The sequence below is a fragment of the Rhinolophus ferrumequinum genome, chromosome 22, assembly GCF_004115265.2.
Source record: "Rhinolophus ferrumequinum isolate MPI-CBG mRhiFer1 chromosome 22, mRhiFer1_v1.p, whole genome shotgun sequence".
In the NCBI taxonomy this organism is placed as follows: domain Eukaryota; kingdom Metazoa; phylum Chordata; class Mammalia; order Chiroptera; family Rhinolophidae; genus Rhinolophus; species Rhinolophus ferrumequinum.
The window spans coordinates 4,931,854-4,946,131 of NC_046305.1; the positions used below are offsets into that span (position 1 = coordinate 4,931,854).

At 52.3% G+C, this 14,278-nt stretch overlaps 1 protein-coding gene across 1 annotated transcript in view; it reads right to left on the reverse strand.

The window, feature by feature from the left end:
* Window positions 1–1,059: 1,059 nt before the first annotated feature.
* Window positions 1,060–14,278, reverse strand: part of ILDR2 (immunoglobulin like domain containing receptor 2) — a 54,668-nt gene continuing 41,449 nt past the window's right edge. Inside the window, exons 8-11 of the mRNA XM_033092654.1 lie at window positions 10,332–10,445; window positions 6,310–6,526; window positions 4,748–5,330; window positions 1,060–3,551 (exon numbers count right to left, since the gene is read on the reverse strand). Coding sequence (XP_032948545.1) covers window positions 3,516–3,551; window positions 4,748–5,330; window positions 6,310–6,526; window positions 10,332–10,445 — 950 coding nt within the window. The 3' untranslated portion in view covers window positions 1,060–3,515. The remainder of the gene's footprint in view (window positions 3,552–4,747; window positions 5,331–6,309; window positions 6,527–10,331; window positions 10,446–14,278) is intronic.

Sequence of the window (14,278 nt, forward strand, 5' to 3'; positions counted from 1 at the left end):
AGTGGCAGCCCCTTGCCCATTCCCTGTGGACAGCGCCCTGTGCCAGGTGCAGAATGAGGGTCCTGAGAAGGGCGATGAGAGGCCCCTTGCCTCTGCAGGACTTTGGCTGTGTGGTGAGGGAGGCCAGCAGCACCCACGGTTGCACAGCCGAGCCCCCCAAGCAGCAGATACGGAGCCCCCGTGAGCGTGCTCGGATGGGACAGCTGACAGGCTCCACGGGTCCATGGCCGGTGCCCCGCTTCCTCATGGGTCTGTGCACAGCCCAGAGAGGCAGCTCCTCCACCAGGGGCCACCTCCTGCCCCTGCATCCACACACCGCACGTCCACACCCCCCCCACGTCCCCACTCACGGTGACTCACAGGCCAACGCAGCAGCTCACACAGCTTCCGGCTGCGTCTGCGCCTCTCACCTTCTCCAGCCTAACTCACCTCTTTCAGTTCAGATTCTTTAATACTGGCCTTTCAGCTCACTGAACACATCTTCAAATAAGATGGATGGATCACACACACAACACTAAAATAGCACACTATAACCATTTAAATAAAAAAAACAAACTTTAATTCTCTGGGTGTGTTGTAATTTATCCATAGCAATATTTCATAGAATGTGTATAACCCCCGCCCCCCAGTTCCTCCTTGGGCATGTCTTACCGCCCCTACTCAATGGCAGGGTCCCAATGGACAGACACCATGCCTTATACAAGACTTATTTTGTACCCAAAGAAACCTAGGAAGGACGCTAACACGTACAAGCACTTCCTATGAAGGTCACACTGTTCAGAGCAGAAGAAACGAAGGGACGTTGAGAAAAGCCGGGGTGCCGAGGATGGCCGACTCTGCCTTCACTTGTCTGGTCAGCGTTATCTGCTGTCCACAGCCCCAGAAACCACTGTTTTCTCTCGCGACGGAGGCCTGGAAGTCTGAGTGACCTATACAGCCCTGCGGAGGACACCCTGGTCCCACCCCCCCAGGCTATTTCAGCAGCCTGTTCTCTTCGTATTTTTTATTGTCTGTAGTTTTATTGTCTTTGGAATTGCAGGCTTCCAAAGCCATTCTTTCCCATTGCCCCCCTCAGCCTTCACCAAAGTCAGACATTCCCCCTGGCTACTCAAAGCCGTATTTTCGGTCTTTGCCACTGGTGCTATGGGGCTCTTTGGTGGTGAGAAACCTGACGCGGAACTCAGTATGAAGAGATACTAGCTACTGCAGTGACCCAGTATTCTCCAGAATTGCCTGAGCAAGTTGAAATCCAAAGCTGGTGACTAAGAAATGTTTCAATTATCTTTTCCCTCTGAACTGGGGCCCAAACAGACAGACTAGATGGAGGCTTTCAGAGGGACACCAGCAAGTGTACACTCAGCACCAGGGGTATGGCTTGTGTCTTCCAGCCCTTGAAGTGCCAGCGCTGAGCTGAACTGTCCTCCTGGTTCCTCCTGCACAGGCCAACGCCACCGTGCGTGCTGTTTTCCACACGGTGCCATCAGCACATCCACCTGCCCTCCCAGCCACCTCTTTATCTCATGGCACATGTGGGACTGTTTCGGAAATGCCATGAAGGAAATGGGTACCAGTGGAATGGTACTTGGAGAACAGGGCCTGGCTCTGCTCAGGTGGCCCAGGAGAAGACCAAGGAGATGCTGAAGCAGAAACCGTCTTCAGAGGTCGTCCATAGATCCAAAGGTAGAGAATGGACCACTGTGGGGGCTGGGGACAGCGAGGCCACACAGCGTCATTCTCCAGGGTTCTGACCCAACCATGGGTCCCACCATGATAGCATGGGGTGAAAAGCTTTGACTAAAGCCTGTCAAAGGAAGTGGAGACCGTGAAACTCCTAAGGTTGGATGGAGTCGGGGACTCAGGGCCGAACGGTCAGACGAGAAGAAACAGTCAGTTTTCCTAGAAGAGAAATGAACATTTGAAGAATGCACCAACTTCTCATGTCTTGCGTGGGAATCAGCAATTGGGTTGGCTCAGCTGGGCAGTTCTTCTGTTGGTCTCGGCTGGGCTCACGTGTGTGTCTGCAGTCAACTGTCTGAGGTCGTGACGGGCAGGAGAGCCCAGGCTTACTCGCCTGGTGGTGACTGCACAGATCCCAAGAGCAGCAAGACAGGACAAGCCCACGCACAAGAATGTGTCAAGTCTCTGCTTGTGTCACACTTGTGACTGGGCTACTGGCCAAGTCAAACCACGTGGCCAATTCCAGATTCAAGGGCTGGAGAAACAGACTGTACTTGATGAGAAGAGAAGAGTTTGGGGCCATTTTTTGCAATCTGTACAAATGACAAAGTCCAGAGAGATCTAGCATCGATTTAGGCAAAACCACTCTGTTAGGCAAGGGTGTGAGAACAGGAAGTTCTTCTGGAGAGAGCAATATCCCTCATCTTCCAAAAGCATCTAGAGCGGCAGCACAGGGAGACCAAGAGACGCATGCTCACATAGCTGGTGTCGTGGACCTGGCAGAGCTGCGGTGGCAGAAACACGTCATGGCAAATGAAGTACAAAACCAGAGAAGGTTGGGTGCAGTGTGTGAGGAAGACGGCCCCCATTCCAAATATGATGAGAACACCCGTTCCCTGCAATTCTGTCTCATTCTTCTCTATTTTGGTTGCTGCTTTCTCCTGTTTTTTCTCCCTCCTCTCTTATCTGTGTGTTTTTCAAGCATTGATCAAAAGGCACCTGATGACAACCTACTCAGAGGGCAGAGGGAGGCAGGACTCTGTGTGTGGCACCAACCTGTGGAAAGTCCAGGAGAGGGGAGGCCGGGAGAGCCCTTATCGTCCAGGACTCAGACGTCGCCGTGTGCAGCAGAAAGACCAAACGTTGTTTACATTCTCGAAACAGAAAAAGGAGTACCGCTCACACAGCTTGTCAGGCACTTATCCTCTCTTTCGTTTTGTTCCGCCAATTCAAGAATGTCATTCAGAACAGAAAATTGAAGTGATTTCTGTGACCATCCAGCATGTCACTGTCACCGAGCTCACCGAAGGCTTTCTGATTTTAGGGTAACAACCGTCATTGACTCATATGTGGGATGGGATGGGGATAAAACGTATATTTAGCCTGAAGCTATCTTCCACCATCAGGAGAAGGCCTTCTTCTAAGGGTAATAATAAATTCTTCGGTTTCTAAGCACAGCCCAGGAGGTACAGAAACGCAGACTGTGGGCAGACGCGTTTTCTGGAGCCTAGCAGTCCTGAGCTAACGCCCTTTCAGAATTGGAAAAAGAATCCCGGTTCAGCTAAGGAGACTGGGCGGGATGAACTCCGTGGGCGAGACACTCCGTGTGTGGGAATGTTTTCACCCGTAGTCATTTTCATGAGAAGTTTCTCAAACGAGTTAGATGGGCGCTGAGGTTTGGCGTCAGCCTCCCTCGGGCTGGCCCGCGTCCCTTGCCAAAGCAAAGATCAGCAAACCTTCCAAGGAGGTGGCCAGAGAAGGTCCTGGGCCTGCTGGCTCTTGGTCCCGTCGTGTGCTTCGGATTTCTAGTCATCCACAGAGATGTCTTCAAACAAACCTCAGACCACGAGGGACATCCTGGTTGGAAAGTCACTCTGGGGAAGAGCAGAAAGAACCCAACATGAGGCCACACGCGAGTTAAAGAAACCCAACCCAACCCAGTTGGGGGTGTGGGCAGACCCTGGCTCTTAGGACATTTCGTTAGGCCTGTGACTGACCACCGTTCCTAAGACTCAGGTGGTGCAGAAGCCAACATATATCTGGAAGAACTTAGTTCCATGGCCACAGAGTAACTTCTCGCGTCTTTGGGGATAACGACAATGTTTACAGCCCCCCCCACCAGCTAGTGTGGATGGTGTACCTCAAACCTGACCTCGCCTGAAACTTCCTTCCCCACTCACAATACTTTGGTCTTTCCACTTCTCTACTTAGAAGCCACAAAAGACGTTTGATTGTTTTAGAGAGATGAAGAATCATGTCGAAACCTTTTTCTGTTCATGTCCTCTCCCCATACTACACACTAAAGAAAATGTCCAGTTTGGAATCCTGAAAACAACATGGTAGGAGGGGCAGGGTAATTGGGGGGAGGGGCAGAAGCAGTTGGGCTTGGAGAATGGCCTCCAGGTTATGGAAGCACCCTGGTGACCCACCGTGGACCCCTGGGACTGTCCCCCAACGTTTCTCGGAGGTCCAGAGCTCACATTTGGGGGCTGAAGAACAGAGTGTGCTGCCTGTGACATTTAGAGAGAAAGCAGCCGTCTTATAAGGCCACTTCCACAAGAGACAACGGCGGGGACCAAAAGAGTTCTTTCACAGGCGCAGGGCACAGCACAGAGTTTCCACTCGATAAAGTGTCAGAGGAGGAAAGAAGTACTTGCGGTCCTTCGTAAATAGCAGTGACTACTACCCTGCTCTGAGATGTGGACTCTTCTGGGAGTTTGATGGGGGTTCGGAAACCTCACCCCAAAGGGGCTGGGGACGGGGAGGGATGCGCTGTAGGCATGCGCAGAACGGACTGCACGCAGGCCCCAGAAGCCCCCCTAAAGGCCTGCGGTGACAATGGCACCTACAACCCCAGAGGCTTCTTAAGGCTGGTCGTTAATGACCCAGCAGTTTCCATCTACGCGTGACCTGCGACTTCCGCCCTTTCCGGCTCTCCATAAGGACACGTCACCTGTCCTTACACGGGGACGTGGGCCACCAGCCGCCTGGCTCCCACCGGCTGCTCCGCCCTCCTGTCGCCCCCCAGTGGCCGTGACCCTGGCCGTGACCGTGTGCCGCGCGGCCTCACCGGCTTCTTGGCGGGCTCCTTCTTTCTCCTCTTGTCCGCCAGGTCGCGGCCGCGGTGGGACGGGACGCGGCTCAGCTCGCGCTCGCTGTAGGGCGGCAGCGCGTCGTCCAGCTCGTCCCCGGCGTCGCCCCGCGGCGCGCGCGCCCGGTAGGTGGCGGGCGGCGACCAGGCGTAGTAGGGGGCGCCGCGCCGGGCCGGCGTCTCCAGGCTGCCCCCGCGGCCCGGGTGCTCGCAGGCGGCCGGCCGGCTCACGAGCCGGGGCAGCGGCGCGTCCTCGGGGCTCCAGGCGCGCTCGGCGTCGGCCAGGGGCTCGCGGCTGCGGCTCCGCGCCCCGAAGTAGCGCTCCGGCGAGTAGCCCTCGGGCGAGTAGCCCTCGGGCGGGCCGTCGGCGAACAGGCCCCCGCGCGCCCGCGTCTCCGCGCGCTCCAGGCGGCCCCCGGCCCGCGCCTCCAGGCTGCCGTCCGCCCGGCGCGCCCGCGGCCCGTAGGAGTCGGCGAAGGCCGCCAGCTCGTCCATGGACACGGCCGGCACGCCCGCGGCGAAGCTCTTGCGCGACAGCATCTCCGACTTGGAGCGCTGCTGGCTGCGGGAGAGGGGACACCGTCAGGCGGCCGCGAATGGCACTGACCGGGTCCGGAGACCTGGGTCCCAGCCGGCTGCGCACCTCCCTCCGCAGGATCGTCCTCCGTGAAGGGAGGACGACCGTGTCCGTGTCGCGGCTCGCTGTCAGGATGGAAGTGGAGTGGTGTGCATGGAAACACTGTGATGGGACATGTCGTGGGGCCTTCTGGTCATTATGTGGCCTCTGACTGACAGCCACCTCTCCCCGCTCACACCCTCAAGCCCACCGGCGAGGGTGGGGGTCACTTGCCACACAGCTGTGGCCCAAACAGCCTCCAAGGCACTTGGTGACAGACAGACAGGCCTTTTCCTCTCTCGACTGACTGCCAGGTGACTTCCGGGCAGCAGGCCAGAGGGACCCCTGTGGGCGGTAGGTTTGAGAGAAAGGCAGTGTCTCCTGGCCTTGAAGGTACAGGACAGGTGAGTGAGGAAAGTGCTATTGGTGGGAAGGTCTGTACAAACGTGGACGCACATCTCAGCCGTTCCTTGGCGCTGTGACCCGGGTGAGTCCCTTAGCCTCTGTAAGTGTCAGTTTCCCTAGCTCAAAATGGGGACATTAATAAATAGTACCTGCCTTTTAGAGTTATGAGAATCAAATGCAACAGTATAACGTGTTTGGCATTTTATGTTTCACGTAACAAATGATCAAAAATGATGGAGAAGATGGTAGAATTCTCTACAGGCTATAGGATGAAATACATGAGAAGGGCCAAGAAAGGTTCACAGGTGCATTACGGGATCAGAGGGCCTCACTGACGACTTCTACACATGGTGTCACGAGTGTCCCCTTGCTTCATACATGTGGGAGGGGGTGCTCAAAAGCCCACAGAAAGAGAACGGCAGACAGAGCGGCTCCCCAATAAGCCAGCCTCAGGGCCCCCGGCCTCCCGCTCCCGCCCCTCATGCCCAGCACCACAGCTGCCCCCCACGGCCCCCTTCACCTGTGCCTGAAGCTCTCCCGGTCCTCTCTGTTGTACTCCAGGCCCGAGGGCCCCCGGCTCGGCCCACTGCCGCCGCCCATGACACCCGACCAGTAGTCAGTGTTGCTCTCCAAGTCCCCGGACACGGGGAGCTGCTTGCTTCGCATCTGATGGTAAGACTGGCGGAAATTGCCATCCTCCTCGTGTAGGGAGCTGAGTTCTGAGATGGTGTTGTTATCTGCGGGGACAAAACCAGGCATGACAGAGCTTTCTACATGAGACAGGGCAGGCTCTCCGACCAGAGCTGAGGCCGGGTGCCTCTGGGAAACTCCACGCGAGGGCCTCGGCCTGTCCAGGTGCGGGTGGACCTGAGCTGTGGTATTGGTGTGTTTAGCGCAGCAGGAACTGGCTCCAGTTAGAAGCGCACTTGCCCTCAGAGAGGGCGGCTCCCTCCGCGCTCTGTTCTTAGACCAGGAAAACAATTGTTACCGTTCCTTCTACGGCAGGCTTCTCTGCAGCTGCCTCCTCCTGGTCCGTAGGCACCCTTGTTCAAGTGTTTTTCCTCGGGTTATTCTGTGATGAGCTGTGGGATCCCAGGCATGTGGACCCAACGGGGGGAAGAGAGAGAGATGCCCCAGATCACAGAATCTTCCCTACTGGTGGCTAAGTCCCAAGATGGAGCTTCAGGGCCAGGACTGTCCCCTGCTGTGAGACGCCCCATTCCAGCCCCTCCACAGAGCAGGGAGTCCACAGGGCCAAAGGCCTGTGCGTATCTAGTGTCTGTCCATCCAACTCCCTCTGGAAGCTCATCCAAGAACCCGGAAAGCCTCCCCAGATGGCACCATGTCCACTTTTAGGGCTGAGGGAGAGCCCTTCCCCTCCCAAAGAGGAATCCAGGTGTACGTGGCCACGGTGACCAGGAAGCAAAGGGAGGATTGGCTGCACTTATGGCCTGTGGGCCTCCACTGTAGTGGCCCAGCCCCAAACTGTAAAAGCAGGGTGGGGGGAGGACGCTAGTCACAGCTAACTCATTTCCTAATGTGGTCCAGGTAGCTTTTTGCAAAAGCACTTGTGCAAAAGGACCAGAATTACAATCTGAAAAAAAACAAAACAAAACAAAACAAAAAAAACCCTGTTAATTTATAGAACTTTGAAATGGATTGAATTTCATTTTACTGAAAAAATAAATCTAGTGAATCTATTTGTAATGTAATTCAAGTCCCTTGTTTTCTAAAATCCTTTGGTTAGAACTTCAAAATATTATCAGAATCAACATTTACAACGTGTAAGGTCTGGCTGTTGAGTGAGAGCTAAGCCAGGACAGGGTGTGGGAGGCACAGATGAGGGCCTGAGGTTGCCCCTATTTCTTCTCCTCCCTGTCCCCACCAGTCCTTGGAGGAGCAGAGAATTTTTGCTGGTTCCCACCTGCAAAGGGGCGGGAGGTCCTCCCCCACGGCACACAGCCTCCTTGTCCTGTCTTAGCAGCACACAGGGCTGACCGGGAATGCCATTTGGGTGGGTCATGTGATCGTTGGTTTGGGATTATAATCTAATTTTTAAACCTGTCTTCCTCCTAAGGAGAGTGATAGTGCCTATTTTAAAGGAAAATAACTCATACTCTTGATGAATAAAGTCTAGAACCTTCCTTTTCTCATGATTCCAATGAATTTCAATCTTCTGGGAACTATACAGGTGAGAACTTTAAAATGTGACAATTGTCCGTAGTCAAGTGTGACTCCTGAAAAATCACATCATTGGTTCAGAACTTTCCTTAAACTTCAGGGAACAGTGGAGATTTTTTATTTCTCCAGATACTGAGGGCTATCTGTTTCCCCATTTCTATGATGGACTATCCAGGTTGTATCCTGCTCTAAAATTTCTGCCATTCTGACCGTGAACACCCAAGACACCTAACTCTGTAACTCGAGGACAGGACTGGCAAACGTTTTCTGTAAAGGGCCACATAGTAAACATTTTAGGCTTTGCAAGTCTCACTGTCATGACTGTTCAACTCTGTCCTGTGGCATGAAAGGGGTCATAGATAATATATCTGTGACTGCAGCTGGCATGGCTGTGCTCCAGTAAAAGTGATTTACCAAAACGGAGGTGGAACATATGTGCCCTGAGAGCTGCACTTTGCTGATCCCTGCACTGGGATTCCAGACCAAAAGCTTCGTAAGAGCAACGCCGCCTTACAAGGGGCAAGGCAAGTGAGGATTCTACCGGCTAGCGGGTTCACGAGCCTGACCCTGAAACTCCACTTCTTCTAGAATCTGTCACTCCCTGCTGCAGCCTGGGACCATGCGCTCCCCTCAGCAAAAGCGTCCCATTGCCATGACCCCCCTGGGGGTTACTGTGCTGTTCAGGGATAGAATGTCTCCAAGTCACTTGAACCATATTCCCGCCTCATGTCTATGCAGTTGTTGTAATGTCAGCCAGAAGGTTCCAGGAGATCCAGAGTCTAGTTCTGGCGATGGCACTGAGTCCTGGCGCAGGTTACTTCCCTCTCTGCCTCCCTTTCCTCCTCTGTGAAACGAGGGAGGGGGATTCAGCAACCTCAGTCTCTTCCAGCTCCAGTATCCTAACGTCCTACAAGCTACACGACTGTGGTCTCTGGGCAGGAGCCGCCGCCGAAGCCATGAAACCATCCACAGTTGGCTCCAAAGTTTCTCGTGTGACGAGCATGGGATGGGAGCCAGAGAACTGGGTTCTCGTCTGATTCTGTCACGTCAGCCCTCTGTGCTTCTGTCCACTGCAGAGGTCGGCCCAGGCCGCCTCCAGGGTGCCCTTGGGCTCTGAGATTCCATTACCTTAGGAGCACACAGAGCCCGAAGAACGCTGTCACCTAGGTAGAGAGGAGACATCCCCTGAAGCAGGACCCATCTTTTCCTTCTAAGAGCAGCTTTTAACTTTTTCTCCGCGCTGTGAGATTCACAGATTTCCTTCACAGGCTCCTTCTCCTTGATCACCTACTAGCTGTGTCTCTGTCCCCTTCCAGGGATCCATGACAACACTGTTACAACTAGCTCATCAAGTGCAGTGACATCTGCATTCTTGACATGGCAATCTGGAGATGGGCTTTTTATAGTCAGTGCAGTGGGAGGGTGCACCAATGGATGTAACTCAGACGGGACGAATTTAGAACTGCAAACGGGGAGGGTTCTGTTGTCCTTCATTTGAATACAGCTCCTCTGGTCCGGGGCAGTCTCCCCAACAATTCCATCACGTCTCTTGTTGGTTCCAGGGCGAGGAGTGTTCAAAGAGAAAAGCGAGGTGGCCTTCCTCTTACACCGCGCCTGCCAGCTCCCTCTGCTAATGAGCCGTCCATGTCAGCCTGGCCCTGTGCTACCTCTCCACATGAATGGTAGTCTGGAATCCACTCCCAAAGAATGGGCTGTGTCAGCCCCACAGTCTCCAAGGGCTGTGGATGGGTGAAGGGTTGGGGCCCTGCCACCTGCAGACTCAGTAATTAAAACGTTCTTTTGATGAGCGGGGCAGCCTCTGTGCGCAGCCCTCAGTCTCTACCGCTGGGCTTCTCGGACCGAAGGTCTCTTTTCCGTGAGACTCATTTGGCAGAGTTGTTCTTTCACCTCCGTGGAGGCTTCCACGCAGCAAGTCACCAGCTGTTGGACTGTTGTGCAATGCTAGGGCCTCCGTGTTGGAAAAAGCTGGTACCTAAACTTCTACCTGTGAAGGTGTCGTTTTGAATGTATCTTAAAAGGGGTGGTGGGGAAAGCTTGTTTTAGGAAAATGTTTCCAACCCCAGGATTGCGTAGTGCCAGAAATACCGACCACCCCGTGGAAAGACCCAGCATAAACGAGGGTGGGACATGGCTGTTTGGCCCTTCGCACCAGAAGCCCGTTGTTTTCTCCCTTCTGTACACGCGAAATGACTTTCTTCGGGATGGTGTCACCAGCACCCCTGCCAGTTCTGACCCTGAACGTCAAGGGCTGCCCAAGTTTGGCGGACCACCCCCCAAGCTTCCCCTTAGCCATGACCTCCTGCACGCTGCACAGATCACAGAAAACTAACGGGTGCTCACATCTGCCTCTCATCCTCCTGGCTGGGTCAAACTGAGCCAGCTCCTTCTCCACGTAATATAGGACCTTCATGGAGTCTCTCTCTTTGTCAGCTTGGATCCGGTAACCTTTGCGAACTGTTGAGAGAAGGACAGGGAGGTGAGTCGGAAGCGTCAGCAGGAGAAGGCCTCCGTTTATTTCACCCACTAGAAAGCATGGTTCCCACGTATAACAGCTCCCTTGGAAATCACCCAGACAGAGGAATCTATATTTATACACATGGAACCAACCTAAGGTCCCCTTTATAAGGTCGGCCATTAGAAGGAGGACCAGCAGGTGAACACTGGAATTTGCTGCCAGTCTGTTTTCAGTCGTTTGTTAACCTCTGCTTCTCATCTCCCCACCTCCTACGGCTCCACTTCTCAAAGCTCAGTGGAGTAGACTCACTAAAAAAAGACCACTTTCTAGACCAAGGGCACAGATCATTCTACAGTCAGGATCACACCTTTACTTGGTAGGAGCACAGGTAACTTTAAAACGGACACCTGAACGTCAGGGAGCTTGACCAAGGTGGCCTGAGAGCCTCTGGTTGCCTGGGAGATGCTGCAGATTCCATCACGGAGGGGTCCATCTGAGCTAATATTAGATGAGAGGCTATCTATGCATTAGTACAAACTGAGGTGCCAAATACGTGGATGACTCAGTACGGTTTCATTTTATTTCCTTAGCATTTTCCTTTTAGGAAAGGGAATACCATATTTCAGTCACGAGTAATTCAACCTGCTGCTATATGGATACAAGCAGGTGTTCTTTTCAGGGTTTAATAAAAACCAAAATCCAAGCATGGTTGATAATACCACCGCCTACATTCCCGTCACTCATATTGTCAGAGACAAAAGCTGCCGACGCCCCACGTGACCTAAGTATCCGTCTAGTCCAATGCCAGCCCCAAGGGCAGGTCAGTCGCCACAGAGAACAGAAAGAGGGAAAAAGAGAGGAGGGAATGGGTGGGTGGGGGATGATAATGGTGACAGACCACATGTATCGGGCACTGCAGACATGCTAGGTCCTGTGCTAAGGGCTTCATGTGGCCATTGGTCCTTGCAGCCACCCCAGGAAGGGACTCTTTTTAGCCCCATTTTGTGGGTGAGAAAACTTTGGCGCAGAGGGGTTTCATAACTTGCGCAGGGATCGCTGGCAGGTGCAGGGCTGGGGGCACGCCGTCTGATCGAAGGCCACCCACACTGGGCACGTGCCTCTCTTGGAGTCTGGGAGCACAGGCAGGAAGCAGAGGTAGACGAGAAAGACAGAAAGAAAGAGCACAGAGTAGGAAGTGCCCTCAGGCGGCCATGGCTCTGTGGCCCGAGGCACGGTCCTACCTTCCAGTCCATCAGGTCTGTACCCCAGGATGGAAGCATGTGACCCAGCTCCAACATTCTCTTCCCACAGTGCGGCAGATGCCATAAGGAAACCACATGACCGCACCTCGTGACTGCACGCGCCTCCAAAGGAGACCCTGCTTTCTGCTCTCTGGTCATGTTACCCTGGCTGTGGCCAAAGCACCCGCCCCCCCCACCCCACACACACACACACACACACACACACACACACACACACACAGAGCTATGTACATGGGAGATTGAAATAGAATATTCTGCAGCTCCTTAATCACAGCCCTGGCACTGAAGACTGAGGAGACGCCCACACACCCATTTGCAGGTGCTCTGGTTTTCTATCTGAGAGCCTGGGGGGCATTCATCTCAAATTGTGGAGTTACTGAAACAAAAAAAAATTAATGAATCTCAGCACATGCTTTTTAGTGACACTTTCTCCTAAAGGTTAGAGCCATAATCCTTCTGCAGAAGCAATTATTAGCAGAAACGATTTTCTTTGTCAAGCTACACACTCTTCCATCGCTGCAGAGGCGTTTACAGAGTAGTACAGACCTTTCAATTAAAAATGCAGTTATCCTACGAAGCTGCTATGTCTGTTCTGAGGCAGTTACGTCTGACGGATGAAATACAGGGTTGGGAAGTGGGGACCTGGGCATCCTGTAGACATGCCAGTGGTTTATCGAGGGCCCCCAAATAAATGGTGACTTCTCCAGGACTCAGTTTTCATGTCTATAAAATGCACCTAATACTTCCCACCCTTTAGATACTCTCTTAAAGAAGACAGCAGAGCCCAAATCAGTGGAGCCTTTTGAGTTCTTTGTAATTGTTAGGGGGCAGCTCAAAGGTCACCTCATCTCAAAGGCTTTCCTTGACTCTCGTAGCTACGGCACTTCTATATCTTCTCTCTCTCCGTCTTGCTCCTAACCTACAAATCATTTAGTTTGAACTTATGTTATGGCCCTCAATATGTTCTAATTTGTTTCAAGTTATTTGTAGAAATGTGTAATCTTCCCAAAGATTCTTGAGGGATAGGACTCTTCACCACTCCAGAGGGGTGTAAAACCCGAGGCCGTGCTATACACGTAGTAGGAACTTCCGAAGTGTTGAGCTGGATTGCTGGCAGCCTGGGGCTGGAGGTGGGCTTAATGATTTCTTCCAAGAGTCTTTTTGGGAGAGTTTCCCTCTGGGCTAAACTTTCCGAAGACAAGGACCAGTTCTCTCTGTTTAGCTCTGCATCCTCAGCACCTAGCATAGAGCCTAGCACATTGCAGATGCTCAAAACATGTGTTTGTATGAGTGAGTGAATGAGTGAGTGAATGAATGAATGAATGAGAAGGCAGGAATAGAAATTACGTTACAAGGGATTACAAAGTAAGGCAGAAAGGCCATATGGGTTGTTTGTTGGAGAATTTTGACCAGGAAGGAGAAGGTTTAAATGGTAGCTTGAGGGGCATCAAGGTTTATGGAAGTTTTGTTGTTTTTGTTGATGATTACTTTCTAAGGAACGAAAACTCGCATGTTTTTAGGCATTCGGGAAGGGGTCTGCTCCACCCGTAGCTGTGATTTTATCTAGGTGTTCTTCATACGTGCAGCACTGTTATGGTAAACATTCAGTAACAAACAAGAGATGGCTGCCACCCAGCGACAGCTGGGCCCCTCTTGGTGAGCTGGAGCTTACATTGCTTTCTGTGTCATCATCACAGATGCCACGCCTTGTTATGAGACAGGTTTGGTTATGTATGCGTGAGTTATCACATCCCTGAAAAGTTACAGTCACTACGTACAGCCTCAAATGAAGGTGGTAGTTCTGCCTTTCAGTATAAAGAGACTCCACTGTTCTGACACCTTCAGCTGGGACTTGTTGGTCACAACAGCCCACGACTTCAGAAATCTCAATCCCTCTCATTTGTCAAAAAGGACAGAGGCCAAGTATTGATCTTTAGGCTTTAGAGGTATCATCTGTTTGATTCCAGCAGCTAAAAAGCTAGGCAATTCTCCCTTGAAAAGGAGTTGGTTTATTATTATTATTATTTCATTTTTTATTGTAAGCTCTAAGTTCGATTGTGGCATGCTATAGGTCTTTCTCTCATCCTGGTGGGATCCAGCCGTGTCCCACATGTTCTCAGGAGCATAGAAAACCTTTCCTAATCCCTCCAAGCAGAGATTCTCTGAGCCTGCACCAGAGAATAGTATCAAATACTGCAGTGCAGTTTTTTACTCATTCTATTTCCATTCACTAGCCCCCAGCAATTGCGCTGCTAGACCATAAATTCCTTGAGGGAAGACTTATAGGCATTCATTACATTTTTCTTGATTCAAAAATAAATCGAATGGTGTCTGGTTGATTTTGATCTGTAATTTGAAGATCAGGTACTCTCTGATGTGTGGTGATATTTTAATAAGAAATGTCCTCGACCGTTGGCCAAAGTGCAGCAATTTTTTGGAAAATGACTCGCCCCGCCCCCCGTGATGTTTCCGTTTAGGGTAGGTGATGACTTATTTCTCTTTTCAAGTTCAATCTGGTCCCGGACCTTTGCTGGGTGTGGCCCTTTATCTTCACCGACTTTGGTTTTGCT